Source organism: Lagopus muta, chromosome 10, assembly GCF_023343835.1.
Source record: "Lagopus muta isolate bLagMut1 chromosome 10, bLagMut1 primary, whole genome shotgun sequence".
NCBI lineage: Eukaryota > Metazoa > Chordata > Aves > Galliformes > Phasianidae > Lagopus > Lagopus muta.
The window spans coordinates 8,716,822-8,740,432 of record NC_064442.1 but is presented as its reverse complement, the minus strand read 5'-3'; the positions used below and the strand labels follow the sequence as shown (position 1 = coordinate 8,740,432).

The following is a 23,611-nucleotide window of genomic DNA, read 5'->3' as shown; positions in this document are numbered from 1 at the left end:
GATACTAATACAGATCTCCCCATTAGAGTTAGAATTTCTGGGCAGGACTAACTGGGTATTAAATTGTCCATCTGTATTCTCCAGCTGAACTGCCTTTTGGTCACCCAATAGCCTTTCAGTGAGACTGGTCAGTGTTCTGGGAAGATTCCATTTTCCTTTCATTAGCTCTGACTCTGATTGTTGCTTGTGCAAACGTTTCATCGCTGGAATAGCCGTGCATTTTTAAGACTGCAAAATCTCCTCTGGTGGTTTTTGCACAGTAGGCATATTGAGGGTACTTCTGAGTAGTATCTTCCTAGTTAAACAAACAATACAGTCTCTCCATCATAGTTGCAGTCAGTAAATTTAACTGTTTCTACTTTGAAAAAGGCCCTTTTGTATTATTTTAAGAAACCCAGAAGTAATAAGGAAACATTGAAAAACAATAAGTTAAAGAATTCATTATGTGCTGGAAGGGTGAGCCTGTGGACACAGCTGGTAGCTATCAATTATTCTTGGTTATTACAGAAAAATCTGACTCCTTCTGTGATCACATAAAAATCTGTCAGCATTGCACAGTACTTCATCTTTTACCAAGTGTCAAAAAAAAAAAAAGTGGGGGAATGGGTAAGTGTGGGATTGTGACTAAATATAAAGGTTGTAATTGTTAGGGGCGATCGATTTTCAATGCAAAATGGTCTTTAAAACCAATTTCTTTTTCATGTTGCCAGAGGCCTCAGTGGCAAACTAATTATGCATTAAGTAATTTTCTATAGCTTAGTACACGATTTTCTTAAACCTTGACATTTGTGCAATGTCTGGAGTAAGGTGAGTTTTCTTTAAAATAAGCCTAGCATAGAGCAGCAGGAAACCTAGAGAGCCTGATTTACAGTTTCCTCTTTTTAATGCTCATTGTATAAAAACGTTATGAAACTTTTAAAAGAAGTTCATCAGTTCCTACTGTGAGCCAGACTCTGCCCTTCAGGTGCACATATGCTGATCCCATTTGCCTTCTAGTGAACTTCATGCTCATATGCAGAGGCTGAACTTCAGGGGAAGCAGAGTAGGGCTACATTTTGCTCTGGCTTTTGGTTCCTTTTCACGAAGCTGAAATATTCACTTGTTTTTTATGGGGACTGTGATGTCTGTCTCACTGACAGGATATGCTGCCGCATCGATTCACACGTGACGTGGTTAAAATGTTTAATGCTTCTCTCACACACTTCTTTTGATTGTTTTTCTTATTGATAATTAGATTATAAGTGGGAATATGCTGAGTGGAGCACTTGTTCTGCTAACTGCGGCAATTCAGGAACCCGCTCCAGGAAACTACAGTGCATGAATTCAGAGGAACGGAAAGTAAATGAATCATTTTGCAGAGATCTGCAAAAGCCAGCATTTATTTACCAACCATGCAACAGAGGTGACTGCCCTGCCAGGTAAACTCCTGCCTACTGTATTTCCATGTGCTCTATCTGTGTTAAGCTCACAATCTCCCGAAGTTGCTTCTGTGTTTGCGTGCTGAGTATGAAATGCAGGTTTTATTTCATTTGTGACCCCTAAAGCATGAGAGGTGTGAAAACGGATCACAGTCAGGGAGCTCGTGATTCAGCTGAATAAATTAGACTGTTTACAAGTCCATGCTGCTGCAGCAGGTCTTGCTGCTACCACACTAACATTGTGAAAGCCACGGGAGGCCCCAGAGATATGCCTGTTGTGTGGAATCTGTGCCAATGCCCTGAAAGAAAAATCATCATGTTTACAGCAGCCAAGATGCTCATGAGTGGAGCCTGTATTCACCTCCTGTTCTTTCATGCTAGCAGAGAAGCTCTGAGTAGTATGGTTATCTGGAATGCCTCATTTTTCTCTAGTGCCCACCCACCTTGCATGTGCTTCTCTGCCATCTTTCTGACTGAATCAACTAGTGTACTTAGAGATCTTGTGGCATAACGTATTTATTTCACAGGCAAATATACCACCATAGTATCTGGTTCCAAAAGCCCAAATGTTACCTGTCTATTTAATCAGTTACACTGAGCATTCTGTCTCAGCAAGGTGCTGTGCTCGGTTTTTAACAAGAGGCACTACATGCATCCTCAAAACAAATGCCTTGAATTGCTTAGAGGGATTGGCCTTAATATGTCAGTATAAAATCCATGAGAAGTCATGCACATGTTTTGGAGTTGTCCTTCGCTGGAAAATTTTTGGAAAGAGGTGTTAAGACCTTAAGTGACATTATGGGAGTGCATCCTGCCAGAATGTTCTGAACTCTTCTCTAAGAAAACATGGCAACAGATAAATATCAGGATAAGTTTGTTTGTATTCATTACTAGAAGCCAAAAAAACAGATCATCCTCAATTGCAAGTCTGAAGTTTAGCCAGCCCATAACAAGTGAACTTTTTGCCAGTGGAAATGTACTAAAATAGGAATAGTTTAAAACACAGATTCTCAATTGCAGCGCTCCCTCTAAAATCCATCTATTCAGAGCAGATGAGACAGAGTTATAAGGATGCTGCCGTGCATTTTATCTGCTTTTCTCCAGCATAGCATCCAATTACAGTGAGGTAAATGTAAGAGTTTAAAAGGTAAAGAGTCCAGATTGCAAAAGATTAATCTTCTTTGAATCAGTATGAAATCTTTGACTGTAAGAAAGATAATTGCTGAAGAAAATAGAATCTTTTTCCTGTTATCACAGAGGTGCTACAAATAGTCTCATTCCGTGTTTCTATCCTACATTTATGAAAAGATCAAGCAGAATAAATTATATTGCCACTTACTGCTTCCCTGGTAGTTCCTGGCTGTCAAGGCAGAATAAATCTTTGCAACTTCTAATCAATAAATAAAACGTTTTGTTTGAGCCATTATCTAGCAGGATCTTGATGTAATAAATTCGGATCAGTTACGACACCTACTTCTACTACTGCATTGATTGTAACTAAATCAGTACCAGGTATTTTACAAGTTACAGAATAGCAGGCTGTGCTTCCCTGCAAAAAGAATAAATCAGCAGTGACCATAGGATTTACTTACTATCACCTTCTGGGTAACAGTGTAACTTCAGTCAGTGTATATTGAGCTACATGGGTGTTAGAACTCCTCAGTTAAACAAGTTTGTCCAACCTGGGGGAAGGGCTGAAAAAGATGATTCTGCCTTTTCTCACATCTAAACTCTAAATACCCACCTAAAAATCAGCTCTCTTGATTTTTATTTGCAAAGGGGTCACTGCAAACTACCAGCAAGGTTGCAACGCTTTCATATTTGCTATTATTGTCTCTGCACCCCTGTAGGTGGGTAACTAGTCGATGGTCTGAGTGCTCTGCAACTTGTGGCAGTGGTTTTCGCTACCGGCAAATAACTTGTCAACAAGTAAAAGCCAACGGCAGCGTGGTGACAGTGCTAGCAGGTGCTTGTATGCACCAAGATCGCCCTGCGGGAAGGAAGCCCTGTACGGGTTATTCATGTACAGCAGGGACAGCGCAGACAAGAGAACAGGTAGGTCACAGAGTTTGTAGAAGACATCAGTGCAATCACTCTGTTGTCTGAACATCTGTATTCTCTTGCTGCTGCTACCACACTAACACCTTGACAGCCAAGATGGAGGCTCGTGGCAATAGCTGTAACTGCCTTCAGAACAGTGACTTACAAAGCCTTGTGTCTTGATTTTGTGTTACTTTAATTCAATAAAACCAGGGAATAGAGAGCAGAACACAATCTGAAACCCAAGTGTTAGTTTCAGTATGTTTTATAACCTAACCTGTTGTTACCAATTCCAATTTTAAGCTGGTATATTGTTTTCATTACAGTCTTATAAAAACACAATTAGTGTAGCTGAACTTGTGACGTCCCCAGAGACAGATGTGTGCTTCAAAAGCAGTCATCCTTAATATGGAAAACTTTACTTCCTTATGTTCTGCGTCTTTGTTTATACAGTAAACTTTTTCTCATTTTGATATGACATCTATGATTGTCAATGCAGTATTTACTGTTCAGTAAGCAAAGTAATGAGTGAGAATTACTGTTGCTGCATTCCAGATACAGTTATTAACAAGACAAGGTTGTAAATCTTTCTGAATAGTTGGGAAGGTCGGTATCTTGGAGAACCAAGTACTGAGGACATAGACTGAGGGCTGAAGCCAGATCTGTGACTGGCTTGTGCAATTGGGTAGCTGCTTAGAAGGGTGATTTTATTGTAATTAACTTGATGGCTTCTTTTTCTTTCTCACCACCTTTTTTGTCTCCTTTTTCAGCATCACCACTTTTTATGTCAACTTCATAACGGATCCCTGATGCCAAACTCTTCTTGTGATGAAAGAAAGAGGTACACAGTTTGAAGCGGTACAAGTTGAAGTCTATAGATGATCAAATTAAAGTTACAATATCATGAACACTGTATAAATACTCAAATTCTTCTCATGAATCAAATACAAAGGAAGGGGACAATAATCCCTTTTGTGTACACAGGAAAAATTCAGGAACCCAAGGAGAGAAATGAATTTGATCACTGTCCTCCCCTGTGCTGATGGCAAAGCTAGAAAGAAAGTGAGAGAACCTTGATTTCCAAAAAAGGCACGAACTGGAGCAATCTGTCATAACTTAGTTACTACTGCTGAGCTAGTTCCCTTCTGCTATTATTGTTATTCAGTTCTGTGGCTGAAGAGGTTTTATAAGAGTTTTCCTGGGCTTTATTTTATAGTCCCTGTAAATTTACTACTTAATTTAATAACAATTCACTTAAATAAAATACTTACATATAAGGTATACTTATCCAGATAAATAGATTTAATTCTGCTTTCAAGTATGTTACAGGAGTAGCAGATAAGGTAGTTAAAGGTTGCATGTGAGTCTAAAATCAAATATGTGTTTTTACCTCAAGGTGTGCATTTATTCTTCTTATTATTTTTGTAGGAATTCTGTTAATCTGCTTTCCTGTCTCTAAATAGCTCTTTACAAAAGGGAAAATACAGGCTTTACTCCTCCCTCAGAATGTCAATCACTTGGGGGCTATGCTGTTGCACATGGATGGAGGGCAGTGTCCATAAAACATTGCAATCTCAAAAATGCTGAATTAAAGAGAAAAAAAGTGAGAGAACTCTTAACACAATGGTCTGGGGAAAAAATACCTAGCATAGGTAGGGCAGTGAAGAACAAACAGTGACTGGGTATCAAGTACATACATGGCATTGTCCCTTGATTATAGAAACCAGCTCTTCATACTTTTTACTATAGACCTACTTCTGAGTTGTGAACATTTCAGACCATTTCTGAAGGATGTAGAAAGAAATTTGGGCTTCACAGAATAAAATGATGAAACTTCCTTTCGCAAGTATAAGCCAGGATTTCATTTTGGCAGCTTCAAACATTTAAGAGGGTTCTTTGTCAGCATAGAAATATTACTTGTGTTCAGGAGCCTTAAAGCTTAAACCCTTAAAGCACCTGCAGCATCCAATATACAGCCTTTCGGGGTCAGTAAAAATTTCCAACAGGTAAAACATTTTTTCTATTTCAGGTTTCAGTTTAAATGAGCAGAAGCTTCTCTTTTGTCGTGAGTGAGGCATGATGTGGTTGGCAACCCTGCACATAGCCCAGGCTGTTCTGTGATTCTGTGATTCTATGATGAATGGGCTGTATGTGAAGTACAGGAAATTGAACTTAAGGAAAAAAAAATGACTTTGGGGATTCTTAATACTGGAAGAGGCTGCAGAGAGGTTGTAGGGTCTCCACCTTTGGACACACTGAAAAACAGACAAGAGATGAGCAGCCTGGTCTAGTTTACTGTGTGATGAGCAGCAGGCTTGGACTGGAACATCTGCAGAAGTCCCTTCCATAATCGTATGATTCTGCGTATAAGGGTTTAGCATCAAAATAAGCATTCAACTGCCATTTGTTTCTCCCCACAGATCTGCTGTCAGAAGAAACTGTTCCTCAGAAGTATGTGATGTCTACTGGCGGACGGGGCCTTGGAGGCCTTGCAGTGTGCAGTGTGGGAGCGGATTTCAGTCTAGACGAGTGTACTGTGTACACAGAAAGAATAACAAACTTGTGGCCGATCAGTATTGTGGATGGAAAAAGAGACCAGTGAGCTGGCAGCACTGCAGTGCCACAGCCTGTGGCAGTATGTAAATATTTATTTCTATCTGAGCATAGCGATAGTTTCCAGCACTTATATTAGAGAGCACCTCACAATTGTGCGTTAGTGATTCTGCAAGCATTTGATTGTACATCTCAAAGGTAAAACTCAGCTCTCCAAGCTGCATTTGATAAGGCTGGGGTTAGTTGTCTCCATGAATAGGGCAGTTTGATGTTAAAGCCTCAAAAGCACTTCTAGAAGCAGGATTTGTAGGAAGTTGTTTTATGCAAACTTCCCTCACGACTGCCAGCTGTGAGTCATTCATGAATCTCTGAGCAAGCTGTTAATTCCTGGAAGGTGGGGTTCTGTGAAATGAATGCAGTGAGATCACACCACTTATGTGTGACCTACTTTAGCTGTTGTCAGAAATGTAAAGTAAAATAATTACAAAGCTACCAGTATCCATTGGTTGTTGTGATGATTTCTGCTATTCATCTTGTGTTCATTTTGAAAGTTTTTTAATGTTCAAATATATTTTTCAGAAGATGAATGCAAGGATACAACTCACTACTGTACATTTGCAAAGCAACTGAGGTTATGCTTGATAGACGTCTACAAACAAAGATGTTGTCAGTCATGTCAAGAAATGTAACTCTTCTGTGGAAAATTCGTGATACTGCAGTGAAGAGATGAGAAGTTCATTGAACTATCCTGCTCCAATTATATACCTGTAAATAAGACATTAGTCATAACAGTTAAATGGAAACTTGGGGCTAATGAAAAAAACAGTATTGCAGATTGATACGCTGGGCAGGGTACTTCTTCCAGGAACTTTTATTATCCACTCTTTACAATGGAACTTTTAGTGTTTTAAACATCTCCATGTTTGAATTAGGAATTTTTGTTTTGTAGACAAAGTAGATGTCAGTACAGTTTTCAAAACAGCAATAGATTTGTTTTGAAAAATGAAGTGTCATTATCTATTGTTTCTGTTCTTCTGCTCAGTCACTGAAGTACAATCAAAGTTCTGGCACGGTTAGACTTTGCTACTGATTTTGAATTAGACACAAGGCTTCCTTGTCAGAGCTGTGAATTAAACATTTGTGAGCACTGTTCCCTATCACAGTCAAACGGGGAGCCAACAAATAGCCAAACATGCCTGTCAGATTTTCTGTCTTCGGTAAACACTTTATGAACAGGGAAAAATGTCCAAGGAAGAATTACTAATTATGAAGATAGAGAAGTGCAAAAAATCCATGTTGAGCAGTTTTCCTTCAAGATGAATTTTTATCATGACCGTTAACCATGTGAATCTTTGCAAGATGAAGAATTCTGGTTATGGTTTTTCTGGATATGTTATTTTGTTATTTTCTGTATTGCAAATTGTCTCATTTGGGCTGTAAGCACAGAAAACCCCACAGAAGGCAGCAGATAGGTTTATTTTATTTTATTTTTTTTAATGTAGTTCCCACACTACTGCGCTTCTTGGAAGCCTGAATGTGAGTCTAGACTTGGATCTTTCGTTACATTACTGAACCACACTACATTTTAATTAGTGCATGTGCTGTCAGAACAATTTTAGAAGCAGCATTCCTGCACTATGGGTTTGCATCACTGAAAATTAGACTAGCACTACTGTATAGAAAATGTTTTAATATGGACTATTGTGTCCAGGGCTGACTGCAAGGAGAGGATATTTCTGATCATTACCTTTTTAATCAGTGATGGGTCTTGATTATTAAGCAGTTTTGTTTTTGTTTTTTTAAATTAAACAAACAAACAAGCAAAAAAAAACCATTTTGTAATATACTTTTTGTAGATATTTATTGTCTGATTTAAAGTGCAATATTTTGTTTTGTACAGTGTTTAATAAAGATTTTTGGACATATATTTTTTCTTATTACCAAAATTTCTTATTCGTATTTTTCCTTTATATTTAAAGTTCTCAGATGTTAACATATAGCATTCTTTTGTTGCTTTAATTTTGTCTCTGGTTACATATGCATGCTATACAGAAGCAGTGCTGTAAATGTTTGTTATTGCACTTGGCATGACATTCCTTTGTACGTTATTTTATTGCTTCTGCAGTAACTGAAGGTGTCTAATACTTTGCTTTCTTGAGCGTAGTTTTGATATTTCTGAAATAAACTCTACTTTGATTATTCAACACCCTGATTACTCAGAGATTCTTTATTGCTATGATTTTCACGTTAGTCATACTTTCATTCCAAGGGTTACTCTGTCCATGTCCATCATTCTGGGATTTTCAAGGCTTAGTTCTTACTTTTGACAGCTGTTCTCAGCTTTGCACATCTGTTAAGAAGCAGCAGAGATGTTACCCAGCTTTGAACAGTCAGCTTTAATTCATGGAAATCTAGAATAAGGATTCTGTAAAAAGGTGGAAAGAAGTTAGGTTTCTTCGTCAGGCTTCATGTACTGCATCAAAGTGTTCACTTAGACCAGTGGAACACCTCCATGTTTTATATTTGGTGGACAGTGGCAATAGCAATATGAATAAATTTATTTCAGAATCTCCAGTATGTGTAATAGCCTTTAGAAAGGACAGTTCCTGTAGTGGAAATGCTAAGTCACGGCTTGAAGTAATTAAGCACCTGGTGGGAAGGCAGGGCCAACCCAGGGGAGCTCAGGTGCATGCAGTGGAATGCATCCGAATGAGTGGAAGGGGTGCAGCCAGGATCCACTGCTTCCCAGATTTCATCCAAGGGCTGGCAGTGGAGGTGAAGCATCTTGCTGGAGATCCCTCTCTACTTGAGGCTTTCTAAGGGTAAGCAGTTCCTTTATTTTGTTTCTGTGTCCACGGCTGTTACATCAGAGCAAGCCCTTGCTAGCTACAGCCTAGGACTTTGCTACTCTGCTGTGGTTGCTGTACTTTCCATCGCATTATGCTTCCATAATTTTTGTAAGTTGAAAATGCCTAACAATTAAATGGTATTGTAGAATTATCCTGGATTGTAGCACTTGCAAAGGGGCATGATTTGATTTGATTTGATTTTTTCACTAACTCTCTATAGTCTTCAAAAGAAAAAAAAAATACTGTGTAGCATAGTGTATGATAAGCACTTCTAGAACAGCTATTGAATCCACAAGTAACTTCCAATTACATGTGTTAGCATGATATCATAAAATACTCTTTTAACAACTATTTCTTGAGGAACATTAGTTTTCCAGCCCGCTGTTTATTTTGTGTGTATTTTGTGTGTATTTTGATAATATCTTGCTTATGAAGGTTGACCTTAAGTATTTGAATACTGTCTGAAGGTTTGGAATATCATTTGATGTTTTTCTTGGAAGCATAATCTTCAGGGTGTGGTCTTTCTACTGTAATGTAATAAGGGTACTTTCTCATACTTTGAAATTTAGGGGGAAAAATTCAAGGATAAAACTAGAATATATCTCCTTCAACCAAAAGAAGTTACCATACACATCTGTACAGGAGCTCTTAAATGTGCCTGAATGCCCCCTCCATTTGCTCTCAAAATTTCTCTGTGACATGCTGGTAGGTGGCAGCAAATGACTTCCCACAAATTAAGGGGAAAAAGAATAAATTACTTGGGTACTGCAAAACCAGCTGTGAAAGTTACACAATGCACCTGGGGCTTGCTGCAGACCCTGAGGAGAAGCTGCTGCCAGTAGAACATGTAGGCATGTATAACTATGTGGGTTCAGGATCTGGAAAAGTGTATCTGGAAAATTAGGAGGAGGAGTCTAATGGCCTGCTTTGAGTCAGTGATTTCAAGTATATGTACAGAAAGAGCAAGGTTAGTTCTTGTTAATCACTGTCAGAAATTACAGTGGGACCTTTAGATTCAGAATTGCTTCAGGAGAAGCAATCATGGCAAAACTAAACCCATTGTTTTAAAGGAATATCTAGAAATGCCCAACATAACTTGGCCAACAAACTATAAAGAAAAATAAAGCTCTTATCAGATCACTCAACGTATTGATGAGATGAAGAACTGAGATGTGCACGTTATTATTCAACGTTTTATTTGATTATTCTGAAAAGCAAACTACTATTTAAAAAATGCAACTACAATGATTTGACTTGCAGAAAATCATTAAAAAATGGGAAAGTAGGTTTGAGAGGGAATAGAATGAAATCTGGGAAGTCAAGGAACCGGGAATGCACAATCAAGAAAGATTATGATCTTGATTCCATGTAAGATTACTCCGACAGAAACAGGCAAATCTCCAGAAGTATTTCAATAATCTTTTGGTTTGACTTGATTTTCCTTCAATTATCAGTCTAAATGCTTTTCAAATCAAAATCTGCATTATTTAGGTTGCTTTGATGTAATTTGAAGAAAAAACAAACGTGGCATTCCAGGTATTTCACCAGGATGCTTGCGATGTACGTATTATGACACAACAGCTACTTCCTTTGGAATGTGATTACTATTTAACTCAGAAAATTCTGGACTGAGCTGTCGGAAGAACTTATGACCATGAGAATCTGTGTTTACATAGATATAACCTGGAGGAGATGTGTAGTTTGCTGGGCAGATCTCTTGTTTCTTTGGTGTATATTCTGTGCGATACATAGTTTCATCCTGAAAATGAGCCGAATTAGGAAGAACGACGTGCACAGGTTTGAAACTTCGGGCTGGAACGACGTGATGTGGTATGTAATGAGATTTGAATGTAGTTAAATCATAGAATTTTCCTGTGGGTTTTGGAATTTCCTGTTGTTTCTTAATAATTTCTTGCCGGGAGCTGGCCCAAGCTTTAAAGTCTTCCTTCATAGTAGTGTTCCCTTGGAAAGGGGCACTGGTTCTTCTTGCATTAGAAATTGGCCTTACAGGGACAGCAGGAGAAATCTCATGTTTAACATAATGAAGGCGGCTTGTGGAGTTGAAGTCCATGTTACCAGGGGGAGGAACGTACTCTTTTGATTTGCGTGCCTCGGGCAAGGAGACCGGCCAGGGCTGAAAACGATCCTGGAATTCAGTGACTCCACTAAAATGATCACTGGATTGGACTTTCGCATTTTCGGGCTTGCAGCTTCTTGCAAGTGGCCCAGGTAGCCCTTTAAAATCATTCCGGTGAGTTGTGAGATCTTCAAAGGGTTGGCTGCTTGGCTTGTACTCTTCTTTTGATTTTACAAACTTTGGTTCCAGACGATGAGCAACATAGGAACTGCGATGACTCGTAGTGCTATCAAAAGGCACATCTGAAAGTTTGGGCACACACAGAGGTTTGAAACTTTGTCTAGGATTCAGTTCCCTAAGAACAAAGTCATCTTGAAAAGTAGTAGGATTTCCAAATTTCTCTGTAGGTGGGTGGTAGACATGATCCACTTTAACAGGTTCCCTTCTTTGAACTTCCCATGACCTATAGTCATCTTTAAGGCAAAAACAAAACTTCACCATATAAGTGTTATTTCTTAGGAACATTCCTTTGAAATTAAGACAACTTCTGGTACTAAGGCTTGCGAACTAAAGAAAGTGGGTGTGAGTTAGAATAATGTTATCTCTGTGATGTGACAATCCTGTCTTCTATTAATAGTTTCACAAAAACGGGAAAAAATGTGTTTGATGCCTTATTTTGACTATTTCCTCAAATAAAAAAAAGTGTGACATAAACTCAGTAAGTTTTCTCCACCAAATGTTCTAACTTCCTGTTTTAATGGCTGTATCAGTTTGTTGTTATCTCTTGCTGTGTCTTTTCAACAACAGTGGTCCTGACAGCCAAGAATATCTTGATTTTATTTGTTTATTTATTTATTTATTTTTATTACTGGTTGGCAGCTCTTGTAGATCACATCTCATCCTTTATTTTTACACACTTTTATCTAGGGTCTGGCTGCATTACATGTAACAAATTGAGTTAAACATTGTATGTAAAAACTTTTACACCTTTATAAAGTATGTCAAGGTCACTCGCCAGAATGATATTAACACAGATTTAGTGTCTGCACTGAGTCTATTAGGATAATTTTTGTCAAGACAGATTATTGATAGGATAATATGCAAGCTAGATAATACAGGAGAAGGAAATCTGAAATCTTCTGACCTGTGGAAAAAAATTGTGCTACCATAATTGAAACTGAAAGATACATTGTGAGTTTAATGATGGCAAACTTATGTCTGAGATAGCCTAACAAATGTGTGTCAGAGTCTCCTAGCCAAAGAATCCCAGAGATAGCTTTTCTTTTAGAATTTGTAACTGTCAGCTCTAAACAGCTGGAGGGCTGAACATCTTAAAGCATCATCACCTTCTATTATTATGCCCTACTCTCTGGCCCAAACTAAGAAATCCAGTTTCACATCTCTAGTATAGAAAACTCAGGAAATTACCTTCATCTTTGGCAACTTTTCTTTCTAAAGATGGCATTTGTTATTACCTTGATAGGTCGGTATGGTATCCAATTTTCCTCCTGTAGTGTGTTTTCTCTCTAAAGGTCTTACTAATGTCACCGGCTGTATTTCATGAGCATAATAATCTTTCTTGTATGTGGTTCCAAGTTCTAGCTCTCCAGTCTTTGGTTTATATTCTTCTTGTACCCGAAACGGTCGTTTCACAATATCATATGGTAAATAATCAGATCTGAATTGAGGAAGAGGAAAATACCAGTTAAAATACCTTTTGCTCATGATGTCACCCATGTCATTTCCCATTGTGCGGAAAAACAACTTACAATGTTTGCTCTGAAAAAATGGATCAGTCAATGTGTTAGAGAGCAGTAAGGAAGAAAGGAAATGATACCACATAAATCTAGGCTGTCCAGTGCAAGGTATCATCTTTATTCAAACGTAAATGATGAAGAAGCTTATTCAACACTTCAAGCCTCAATCCCCAGGTTAAAAATATTCTTTAAAATATTTGAGAGTAGAATTGTAAAACTATATTTTTACAAAGAAATAATACATAAAGCAGGAACAGAGCAAACTTCAACTACCACAGGTAGCAACATTTACCTCTTGCATGAAGAGAATGGAATATGAAGAGAGAGCATTTCACTGTGGATCTCATGGGTCATTTTCATACAAGCACAATACAAAAAATGGGTGTGTATTATATATAGGTGTATAAACAGTACATGCAGTACACAAACAACTTTGCAGAAGAGTTTGAGCTTTCTGAGTATGGTTTGACTTTTTTGTAAACATGCTTTATTATGTTTTATCATCTCTTTGGGGTAATTATAAACCTACACTCTAAACTTTGCTTTTACATACACTGAAGGAGTAAGGGGTGCAATGATTGAAAATTGCAATACAAAGCTCAGTGTTCCCCTCCCTTCAAAGAGAAAATATGAGAAATATTATAAAGTGATAGTAAAATACATTGCTTTAAAATGCTTACTTAAATGTTGTAATTCCTTCCATTTTCCCACGATGTGCTTGGTACTCTTGTTTTGGCTTAAGGCTGCGGGCAGGAGAGATGTTGCTATACTTGGGGTATTTTTCCACATATTCTGTTGTGAGGCACAGCTGTTGTCTGTTATCATAAATCCTTGTGGGCCTATGAGGGCAGCGATGGCGCCTGGGCAAAATACATCAGATGAGATCGCTTTGAGAAGCTTCATTTAAGGGGAAATATCATTTGTTATCTACTGGGAAACAATAACAAATGAGAAAGATGGTTTGACGTCACTAGATGGTGTTTAAAGGGTTTTTTTTCCTGAGCACAAAATACTGTGCTAATGGAACAGACACAAAGAGTGCAAGAGTCTTAAAGCCTTGAGCTGAAGAGGAGAGAACTTCTGAGAGCTGTTAAAATAGTGAAGTGCCCAGCATTGGATCCAAGAAGTACTGTATATTTTGTAAACTGATCTTTGAGCACGCTGAGCACTTCCAGTGGCTTTTGGCATTAAAATTGTTGATTTTGAAAAAAGATCACTTAATAAGCACAGGAAGAGATTCAGCCCAAGGAAAAGGGATCTGAATAGACTCTCAAAAATATTTAACAATTATTTGTTTCTAAAAGGGATCAAAACTTCAATCCAGAAGTATGAACAATAACACCCAGGTTCAGCTCTTAGTGAGTGGATTATGCATGTTATAATGTGAGGAAAAAATGTCATTCTGGAATTTTGAAGACTCTCCACTTCTCTGTAAAGAGAAAGCTAAATGTAGTTCTGTCTTTCCTCCCTTGTATTTGTAGTCTGTGTTTTTTTTTTTTCTTCTGTGAATAAATTCCAGCTAGGAAAGATTGTTTCCTTCCACTTTGATATTCGAATGAAACAGTACTTATATTTGAAGAAAACTTAATGGAGTTGACCATCTAATATTCTGTAGGAGTTTCCTTCATCTCAAAATCTCTAAGAGGTGTGTGCGCTGCAATATCCAGGTAACAGTGCCAAGTGACCAGGCTGCCACTGAAAACAAACTCTATAGCTACACTGAAGTAAACAATGTGCTGCCTAACCCAACAACAGCTTAAGTTTTATTGAGTATAAAAACTTCAGTGATGTTTACTTAAAACCATATGTTTTGTGCGTGTTTTATTCAAATTGTTCTGTGACCCCGTGAATATAACTGTCGGTGTTGAAGGAGACCTCTGGAGCTCATCAAGTCCAACCCCTGCTGAAGCAGTTCCCTGCAGTAGGTTACATAGGAAAGCATCCAGACAGGTCTCAAATGTATGTCTCCACAGAAGGAGGCTCCACCACCTCTCTGGGCAGCCTGTCCCAGTGCTCCATCACTCTCATAGAAAAGAAGTTCTTCCTTATGTTTGTACAAAACTTCTTGAGCTCTAGTTTTTGCCCATTGCCCCTTGTTCTATCACTGCACAGTACGAAAAACAGCCCAACCACATCCCCTCTTCAGATATTTATAAACAGTGACGAGATTCCTCTCAGCCTTCTCCAGGTCTCTCAGCCTTTCTCACAGGGTGATTGATGCTCCAGGCCCTCACCTTTGCGTCCCTCAGCTGGACTCCTTTTAGGAGATCGCTGTCCTTTCGAACCGGGGAGCCCAGGGCTGTGCACAGCACCGCAGCTGTGCCCCTGGGGCAGAGCATAGGACCAAAAGGACCGCCTTCCTCGCCCCGCTGGCCGTGCTCGTTCTGATGCTCCCCAGGGCACACTGCCAGTCATGGCACCGGGAACCGCACGTCTTTTTTTCTCACAGCTCCCTTCTGCATTGAACTCAGTAGTGGTGCAGACTCCAAGAGCGGCACTGAGGCCGGCTCTAAAAGACTGCCCCTTCCCTATTTTAAACGCAAGCAAATTCATGTAAGAGGAGCGAATCCGCTCAGGAGCTTAAACGCAAGTACATCAGCTCCTATTTACTAAGATCGCTTAACAAAACGAAGCCAAGCGCGGGCGCAGCGGAACGTCCGTTTCCCGCCTCCCAGCCGCAGGCCGCTCCTCAGCGGGGTTCTTACCCGCAGGTGCAGATCTCGCACAGGCACCGCGGCCGCCCCATGCTCCGCTCCGACCGAGGCGGCGCTCCGTCGCGTGGCAACGGCGGCGTCCCCGCGATCGGCCTCGGCCGGCCGCCGTCCAACGTCACGGCCCGGCGGAGGAGGAGCCGGCTCGGGCTTCCGGGTGCGGAGCGCGGTGGCGGTGAGTGCGTCTCTTCGGCGGCGCCCGTCGCCCTGCGGTGGGAGCTGGGGGTGAGCCGGTGAGCTGTGGGGGTCGGGGGTCCGAAAGCAAATGGACGGAAGCGTCGCCGCTCCGTGCGGGCGGTGTCCGAGCCCGCGACGCCCCGCCTGAGCCGCGCTCTGAGGGGCCGCTGCCGGCGCGGTTACGTAACGAGCGGAGCGCCGATCGTCGCGCGGTGCCCCGGCTGAGCGCTGCCCTCTGTCGCAGGACTAAGCAGCCATGGTCCTTACGAGCGTGGGGAAGATGACGAGACTCCAGCAAAAGGCTGCCGGCATCAGGAACATCTGTGTGCTGGCGCACGTGGATCACGGTGAGCGGTGCGGCGACTCAGCGCCTCGTTCTGATGAGCGGGCAGTGTGCCGATACGCGTTGGTTTTGTCTCGGTACGGACAGATAACTTCGAAATAACTTGTCATAGCTGAAACTGAACGTTCCGTGGTGGTGAATGTTGGCACAAATGGAATACGTGCATGTGTAGAACCATAGAATCCTTTCCAGCTCCAATGATTTTCTGGTTCTGTTCTGCACTAGTGTCAGCGTTTGTGATGCTGTCACATCGTTTTCTGTGCTCTATAATTAAACTTAGTAATTTGTATTTCCTTTCAGGCAAAACCACACTAGCAGATTGCCTGATATCCAGCAATGGGATAATCTCCAGCCGCTTAGCAGGAAAGGTAGAGTTCCCAGCTCATCTATAACAAAACTGTGATGATGAAGGGAAGCCTGCCTCCTAGTCTTGTTAATCCTTATCTTTGTGCAGTTACACTCTTTAGCATTTGATAACTCATGAAGATAATTCCCTGTATTTATTTCCTCTTCTGTTTTTGCCCTCAGTTGCGATATCTGGACAGCAGGGAAGATGAGCAGGTCCGAGGGATAACGATGAAATCCAGTGCGATTTCTTTGCACTTTGAGAAAGGTAAGTTGTTGATGTCAGCAAGTACAAAACTGATTGATTATTGGATTTTTCCCCCCATCTTTCCACTGTCACTGTTGAGATCTTTTTCTATGTAGATTGTATGTTTCTGTTAGATGTGATTCTGCAAAGTCTTGGGCATGTATCCAAACGTTAACCAAGGTACTAAAGACAGACAGTACCTTTAGACTTCCCTGATAATGATGGGTTTGTGCAGGGATAAAGTTAATTCATCTTAAAAGTTACGAGATAAACTGCCTCATATATAAGCCACTGGATGCTATGTTGCTGGCAGTTTTCCGGGCCTGTTTAAGTTTTTCTTGAGCTTAATGGTTACTGCAAATTTTATCCTTGGAAATCAGTACTAGCTTAGCAGTATAACAACCTGGCCAAATTACATATTTATGGAAACTGTTCTGAAATATTTATTGTTTGATCCTAGGTGGTCAGGAGTATCTGATTAATTTAATAGACTCCCCAGGGCATGTGGATTTTTCTTCAGAAGTATCTACTGCTGTCCGACTCTGTGATGGTTGCATCATAGTGGTGGATGCTGTTGAAGGCGTCTGTCCACAGGTGAAATAAAAAGCATATTAGTGAAAGAGAACAGTGTAGAGTGAGTAAGCAAATCAAAATTGTTTGTATGTCTGAATATATTATGTGGAAATAAAAGTTAAGCGGGCGTAAGGAGTTCTGGACACTTGTAATGGATGATCAAGTACTCAAGGTCTGAAAGAGGGCAATTTTATTTTTTGATTTTGCTGAAAAATTGAGTAAAGCTGTTAAGTGAGTGCAGTGGTGTAGGGTTGAAAAACTGAGTAATATTTCTGGTAATGGAATATTTGTGTAGAGAAAAAGTCAGTGTCTGAAGCAAATTATTTAATATTGTTGTGTGCTTTTAGAGTATTGAAAATGGAAGAATTATGCAAAGTAATGATATATTTTTTTAAATGATTTTTATAGGAATGTGGGTTAGTTTGGTGGGCTTTTTAGCTGTAAAAACTTTTTCTGTAGAATTCTGTAATAACTATCCCTATGGAACATTCTATCTCTTGTGGTATCAAGCTTTCTGTAATGGGCTTTCTTTTAAACTGTTTTCTTTCTTAATAGACTCAAGCAGTTCTACGGCAGGCATGGCTAGAGAATATTCGTCCGGTATTGGTGATAAATAAAATTGATCGCTTGATTGTGGAGCTGAAGTTAACCCCTCAGGAGGCATACATGCACCTTAAGAATATTTTAGAACAGGTATTCTTGTTTTAGTGTCATGTTCACACAGCAGACTTGGTTGTGAGTTCCCCCCCGGCTTGTCTCCATTCTTGTATTGAGAGAGATTGTGGTTTTCAGTGGCTTATAACTGCAACAAAACCAATTTTCCTTACGTTGTGGAACAGAGCGCTGGGACTTCTTGTCTCATTTAACCAACTGAAAAGAAAATGAATCAATGATATAAGGCTCATTCTGAGTGTCTTTGATGGAGAAAAGAGACTGAAATGTCACTGGACAAGGCATCGTGGAAATCTCTTTGCTTTTAGAAATAACATGCTGTATGTCTTACCCTGATAAATTGCCTGAGCTCCTTTGAGGCCAGACAAATATCTTTAGACTGTTATTGATAATGATTTATGCCAGAGTGAAGTTAACTCTTCTCAGTTGTAAGGTAAACTGCCTTCAGACTATTTTCGGAGCTCCTTCAACAGTTACCTGCATTGTTTCCCTTTGCCCTCTGTTGTTGTTTGTTGGCATTTATGTGTTTATATTTCATCATTCCTTCTTCTGAGAATCACTGGGTGATATTCTATAGCTGATTTAATCCTGACATGACTGAGTGAATCAGAAAACCTACTGTAAGCTGAAATGTTAGTCTGTCAAACTCCCACTGTCTTCACATTGACAGGGTTAGATACACGAGGTCTGTGTTTTAGATTGCAGAATGAAGCATAAGTGCACAAAGTTCTTAAAAAAGAAAAACCAAAAACCTATGTGTTTTGGAGGGTGGGGGGAATTGTGTTTTAATTACAAGTGCCGTGAAGGAGTGTACAGATCTTTGGGTATTTTTGCCTGCCCTTTCGTAGATAAATGCAGTCACTGGATCACTCTTTACCTCAAAAGTCTTAGAAGAAAGAGCTGAAAAAGAAGCCGAAAGTGAAAGTAGTTCTGACACAGCAGCTGGAGATCAAATTTATGACTGGAGTGCTGGATTGGAAGATACTGATGATTCCCACCTCTATTTTTCTCCAGACCATGGAAATGTGGTATTTGCCAGTGCAATTGATGGCTGGGGTTTTGGGTAGGTATGAAGTTTAATTTGTTGCCTTTTTTTTAATATGTGTTTGCTGCAGGTAACCTCAGATTTGAAGTATTTTGGGTTCCTTCCTACTTGTGATTTTTCTTTCCCTGTGATATGCAACATCATATATACATATATACTGTTAATATATGTATGTTAATATATATTAACACTACACAGTTGGAAACACTATGATTGAAGTAAAACTAAGAATGTGAAGATAGAACAATTTCACAGGATTAGCAGGGTGACTGATCTGAATGTGTGCTAAGTTCTGTTTTTGCAGTCCTGTTCTCAGCAACCAGTTTTGGAGGGCAGCATGCTATGGTTAGGATGACGCGCTCTGTTCTGGCTGGCCACAAGGTGGAGTCCTCAGCTTTAGCACGAGTCTGTAATTAAAGGGATTCACCTGGTAATCCAATACATTTCTTAGCTGTTGTAAAATCTTAAACTCTGGCATTCGTAAGCCAAGCTCAGGCTTTAATTTGGATTTCATTATTTGGTATGGTTTTAGTCTTAACTTGAGCTCTTATCACTGCAGTGAAGGAAACTGAAAAAAACTCTTCAAACTTTTGCATCTTGGTGTATTGTTGTCTGACAACATACCTAGAATGGTAATATTAAACCCAGGTCACCTTTCAACTTCTCAGAACCAAAGTGCTATTTGCATATATTTCCTTTTGCAGGCTTCCAAAACAAAACGTAAACTGCAAATTACCCAGTACTCTGCATGTAGTTCTAATCCATTTTCACATCTACTAAGGAAAGTGTTCATGTTCTGACTTAAGACTTTCATAAGTTTGCAGTGCTTGTATCCCCTCCCCTTAAAATTTGTGTTGTTTTGTGGGTTAGACATGTTGTTATTTGGAACACTGCTTTAAGAAGTGCTTAAAATAGAAAATAATTGCCATCATTGGATGGCTAAAGTATGGCTAGAAAAAATATTTGATTTTTAATTCTAACCATTCTGGTCACAGTTAAATGTATAGCAGTACCTCTTTAGGATAAGTTAGAGGGATGTGACTTTAAATACTGAAAACTTTTGTGTTGTATTTGATATTTTTTATCAAGAGGTTGTACAAGTGTTTGTTTAGTTAAAACAAGTTCAGCCTTCAAACTGACTTAAAACAAAACAAAAACATACAAATACTGCTGGCATGTTTGAGCTGTTGCCATTGAATGTTTTTGTAGGTGTAAATGTGAAAAAACAGGAGCTAACATGAAGGCAAGGCAGGGGAAGGAAAAAGGGAGCAAAACAAGGTCATGAGATTTGTGTAAGCTGTCGCTTGCTTAGGCTGATAAGCACACGTAAACAGCATTACACTTTAATCAAGATGCATTTTGTTTGCTTTCAGCATTGAGCATTTTGCAAAACTGTACAGCCAAAAGATTGGAATCAAGCCTGCAGTGCTGCTGAAGACTTTATGGGGAGATTATTATCTAAATACAAAAGCAAAGAAGATAATGAAAGGTGATCAGGTAGGCAATTGCCAGAACTATTACCTGGGGTTTATTTATTTTGTTTTGTTTTGTTTTGTTTCCAGCTTTAGAGATTCAGGATACAGCAAAACACAGAAGACGAATGCAAAATTGGTAGTGTAGGAACCAGTGTAGTGAATGGGCCTCTGTCATCTGAACTGAAGAGTGCTTCTGCAGCTCCCGATTTAGGATTCCCATGTTTAACTGAGGATTTAGGATTTTAGAGAATTTTTGCCATATGAAGGCTGTGCTTGAAACACTGGCATGAGAACAGTACTTTTGTGGGCATTGTTTCTAACATTCAGAGGGTAGGAGTTTCCCTATTTTCATCTGATGACTTTTTTTTTCTCAGTAGGTGAGGATTAAGAGAAGATAACCATGCTCAAGGTGGATGTATTCTATGTTTATCAGGTTCTTTCTCTGAAATTGAAACCCTTATTCTGCACTTTAAAATTCCATGTTAGTTTAGTGATTTATGCCATTTCTTAGACAAGAGTTGATCTTGTGTAGGAACAGGAGATAGGGGGGTTGATTTTGAATAAAGATTTTACGTACTACTTAGGAAAATGCTTTTTTAAAGTGGAGCCTTAAGCCTTCTGGAAAAATATGGAAGTGCTGATAATTGGCTGCATGTCTCTTCATGTTCTACCAGTCAAAAGGAAAGAAGCCCTTGTTTGTGCAGTTGGTGTTGGACAACATATGGAGTCTATATGAAGCTGTTATGAAAAGGTGAGAAGAACCTGTTAAAGCTTTCACAGAATCCTTTTCCGGTGGTGTTTTGGACTACTCTAGCAAGGAATGCATGTTAGATATTACTGACGTGGCTTGTATTTTCCTTACAGAGATAAAGAAAAAATTGAGAAGATCGTTACCTCATTGGGCTTAAAAATTGGTCCCCGGGAATCACGGCATGCAGACCCCAAAGTTCATCTTAATGCCATTTGTAGTCAGTGGCTCCCTATATCTGATGCAGTCCTTTGTATCCTTCAGGAAGATGCAGCTTTTTGTTCTGTTGGAGGTTCATGGACTTGAAAGAGTGCATTCTAATTGTGTAGTGCCTAGGCTTATTTGATGCTAGCTGTAATGGTACTTTGCCAGTGCTGGGTTTTTTCATTTATGTATTCTCTGATGCCTCCATTTGAGAAATTCCTTAGGAATATCTGCTTTTACATTTCCCTTCAATGATAGTTTCTGTTCTGACATTGTTTTTCAAGATGTTAGGAGTGTTGGAAATAAAGGCCAAAGTAATGATGGCTTGATTTGAAAACAAACTAACAAAAGTACCTGAGATGATAACGAAGTAAGAGACAGTGCAAAGAGGGCAGACAGTTTGTATTGCATACTTTCTCATAATAACTGAAGGTACTGATGAAGAAGCTGTGAGTAATCATAGGAAGACATTTATATTATTGTGATAGTGGGGAACAAGTGTTCGCTACAACACTTATCTAAGGCAGAGCTCTGTGATTGCCACCAAGAAGGAGGACGTTAATAAATTCATAGCATGATTGAGATTTTACTTCTTGAACCTTCTTCTGTTAGGGAAAACGTTTTGAATATCTTAATAACTGCATATGCAAACATGTTCATTTACATGCACTTGTTGATCAGTAGATATGTGCAAATTAATGCTTTACAAATACTAGCTCTACAAATTATCAGTTGTGCAGTTCCTAGCTTCCCAGTTGCACACAGAGTGGGCCATCCCTACTTAACTCTGTGCTCTGCATGTGGGCAAATGTCAGAAATGGCTGCTGACTCAAGTGTGCTGTGAGAGACAGGGATTGGATCTGTCGTGGATGGCAGTTAGTGCACAATGATGTTGATTCAGAGAAACAGATTGAAAACATGTCTTCCAGTAAGGAAATATAAAGAAGGTTCTCTATATCCTTAGCAATATGCTTTAGCTATGGTGTGTAGTAAACTTCCCAGTCCCCTTGACATCACTGCGGAGAGAGTGGAAAAGCTGATGTGTGTTGGAGCTAAAACATTTGATTCTTTACCACCAGAAACCCAGGAACTGAAAAGCGGTGGGTGCTCAGCCATTGCAGGAGCACAGCTTTGCTTCAATCTTGATTATTTGGTTTGTCTTTGGATTGTAAGATGTGTGGTAACCTCTATTTAGACGTATATAATTATTTCACTTGTAGTTTTGTTGATTTTTATCTGTGATGTGTCTTAGTATTGTCTTATTTTTACACCTGATATTTTTCCTCAATCTCATATATTCATTACTTTTAGACAACTCAAGCTGCAAATGACAAAGTCTAAGACTCAGACTCTGGATTTTTGGGAAGTTACAAGGTTAATACTTGTATTTACAGCTAAACAGTGGAACTCATCATGTAGTTCAGTTCAGCTCAGAGCAGAGGAGGCTGAGGGGAGCCCTTATGGCAGCTCACAGCTCCTCACAGGGAGAGGAGGGGCAGTGCTGATCTCTGCTCTCTGGTGACAGCATGGAGCTGGGTCAGGTGGGGCTTAGCACGCTTAAACTAGGAGCAGTTGAAACAATTTCTGAACTCTGGGAGTGTAATAAGAGGTGTTTTACAGAGAGACAGTGTTTTACAGAGAGCTTCATTGAATCCAGAGGGATGAGATATCAAATGTCCACTTGGGAGGAGATGTCAAGTTGAGAGATTGCTAGGAATTGTTTCTTGATGTGAGGAAACTGATGCTTTCTTCCTTCTCTGAAGTACAATGAATGTGTTCTCAGGACAGTGTAAAGTATCATATTAGTGTAAGTCAAGAAAGTTGCCTTTGTAAACTTGGGTCTTTTTGCTGTTGGTTATGAAAATAGGGTACTTCACATTATAGTAAGTTTTTTCTTAATTGTAAAGTGCTTATGACTACAATATTTTCATGTGTAGAAGATAAAGATAAAACAGCATTAGAATACAATTTATTTTATATGTTGTTAAGTCTTAAAAGTATTGTTTGCTTTGATTGTGATAATGAGCTCCAAATTTGATGGGGAAAAAAGTATTTCCTAAGTATTGAATATGTTAACACTTGAGGTAGATCCATTCTTGCAGCTGAGTTGTTGGAATTTCGTGAAGCCATGAGTGTCTAGGTGCTTGCAGGACTTTTGCCTTGGAGGAATAATACGGTGAGGCACTGGATTAATACTGCAGTCTAAATATTAAGCTACTCCCTGTCTCTTCATTTTGATCTTAACCAGTCTATGAAACGCAGTTTTAAGTATCATAACAATATGTTTAGCTGGAGTATGTGTACTTCGTGCTTTATTATGAAGGGTCTATGTTTCTACACTTTTAGTCTTTTTATTGTGTACAGTAATTCCTGTAAC

The 23,611-nt window shown here is 39.4% G+C and overlaps 3 protein-coding genes across 22 annotated transcripts in view; 2 read left to right on the top strand and 1 right to left on the bottom strand.

Annotated features, from left to right (window-relative positions):
* The window catches only part of ADAMTSL3 (ADAMTS like 3), a 188,618-nt gene extending 180,403 nt beyond the window's left edge, over positions 1-8,215 (top strand). For 14 of the 15 annotated variants that reach the window (XM_048956750.1, XM_048956741.1, XM_048956740.1 and 11 more), the window contains 5 exons: positions 1,235-1,418; positions 3,269-3,473; positions 4,229-4,299; positions 5,879-6,093; positions 6,591-8,215. In XM_048956750.1, coding sequence (XP_048812707.1) covers positions 1,235-1,418; positions 3,269-3,473; positions 4,229-4,299; positions 5,879-6,093; positions 6,591-6,700 — 785 coding nt within the window. In that variant the 3' untranslated portion in view covers positions 6,701-8,215. Of the gene's footprint in view, positions 1-1,234; positions 1,419-3,268; positions 3,474-4,228; positions 4,300-5,878; positions 6,094-6,590 lie in introns of those variants that run through there. The other variant, XR_007379190.1, reaches the window with a different exon arrangement.
* Positions 8,216-10,085: 1,870 nt separating this feature from the next.
* SAXO2 (stabilizer of axonemal microtubules 2) lies at positions 10,086-15,564 on the bottom strand. 3 transcript variants are annotated; one of them, XM_048956018.1, is made up of 4 exons: positions 15,400-15,564; positions 13,375-13,554; positions 12,413-12,615; positions 10,086-11,410 (listed from the first exon to the last, which is right to left on the bottom strand). In XM_048956018.1, exons 1-4 carry the CDS (start codon positions 15,438-15,440, stop codon positions 10,428-10,430), a joined length of 1,407 nt encoding a protein of 468 aa, XP_048811975.1. In that variant the 5' UTR covers positions 15,441-15,564; the 3' UTR covers positions 10,086-10,427. The 3 variants fall into 3 exon arrangements, with proteins under 3 accessions (XP_048811975.1, XP_048811972.1, XP_048811973.1); XM_048956015.1 differs by having other exon boundaries at positions 10,086-11,239; positions 15,400-15,521; XM_048956016.1 differs by lacking the exon at positions 15,400-15,564 and adding an exon at positions 14,929-15,173.
* EFL1 (elongation factor like GTPase 1) overlaps positions 15,491-23,611 on the top strand; it is a 55,975-nt gene continuing 47,854 nt past the window's right edge. Inside the window, exons 1-11 of one of the 4 annotated variants that reach the window (XM_048956012.1) lie at positions 15,491-15,580; positions 15,827-15,929; positions 16,226-16,293; positions 16,454-16,538; positions 16,978-17,111; positions 17,646-17,783; positions 18,611-18,825; positions 20,181-20,304; positions 20,957-21,033; positions 21,147-21,283; positions 22,212-22,334. In XM_048956012.1, coding sequence (XP_048811969.1) covers positions 15,839-15,929; positions 16,226-16,293; positions 16,454-16,538; positions 16,978-17,111; positions 17,646-17,783; positions 18,611-18,825; positions 20,181-20,304; positions 20,957-21,033; positions 21,147-21,283; positions 22,212-22,334 — 1,192 coding nt within the window. In that variant the 5' untranslated portion in view covers positions 15,491-15,580; positions 15,827-15,838. The other 3 variants (XM_048956011.1, XM_048956013.1, XM_048956014.1) reach the window with 3 other exon arrangements.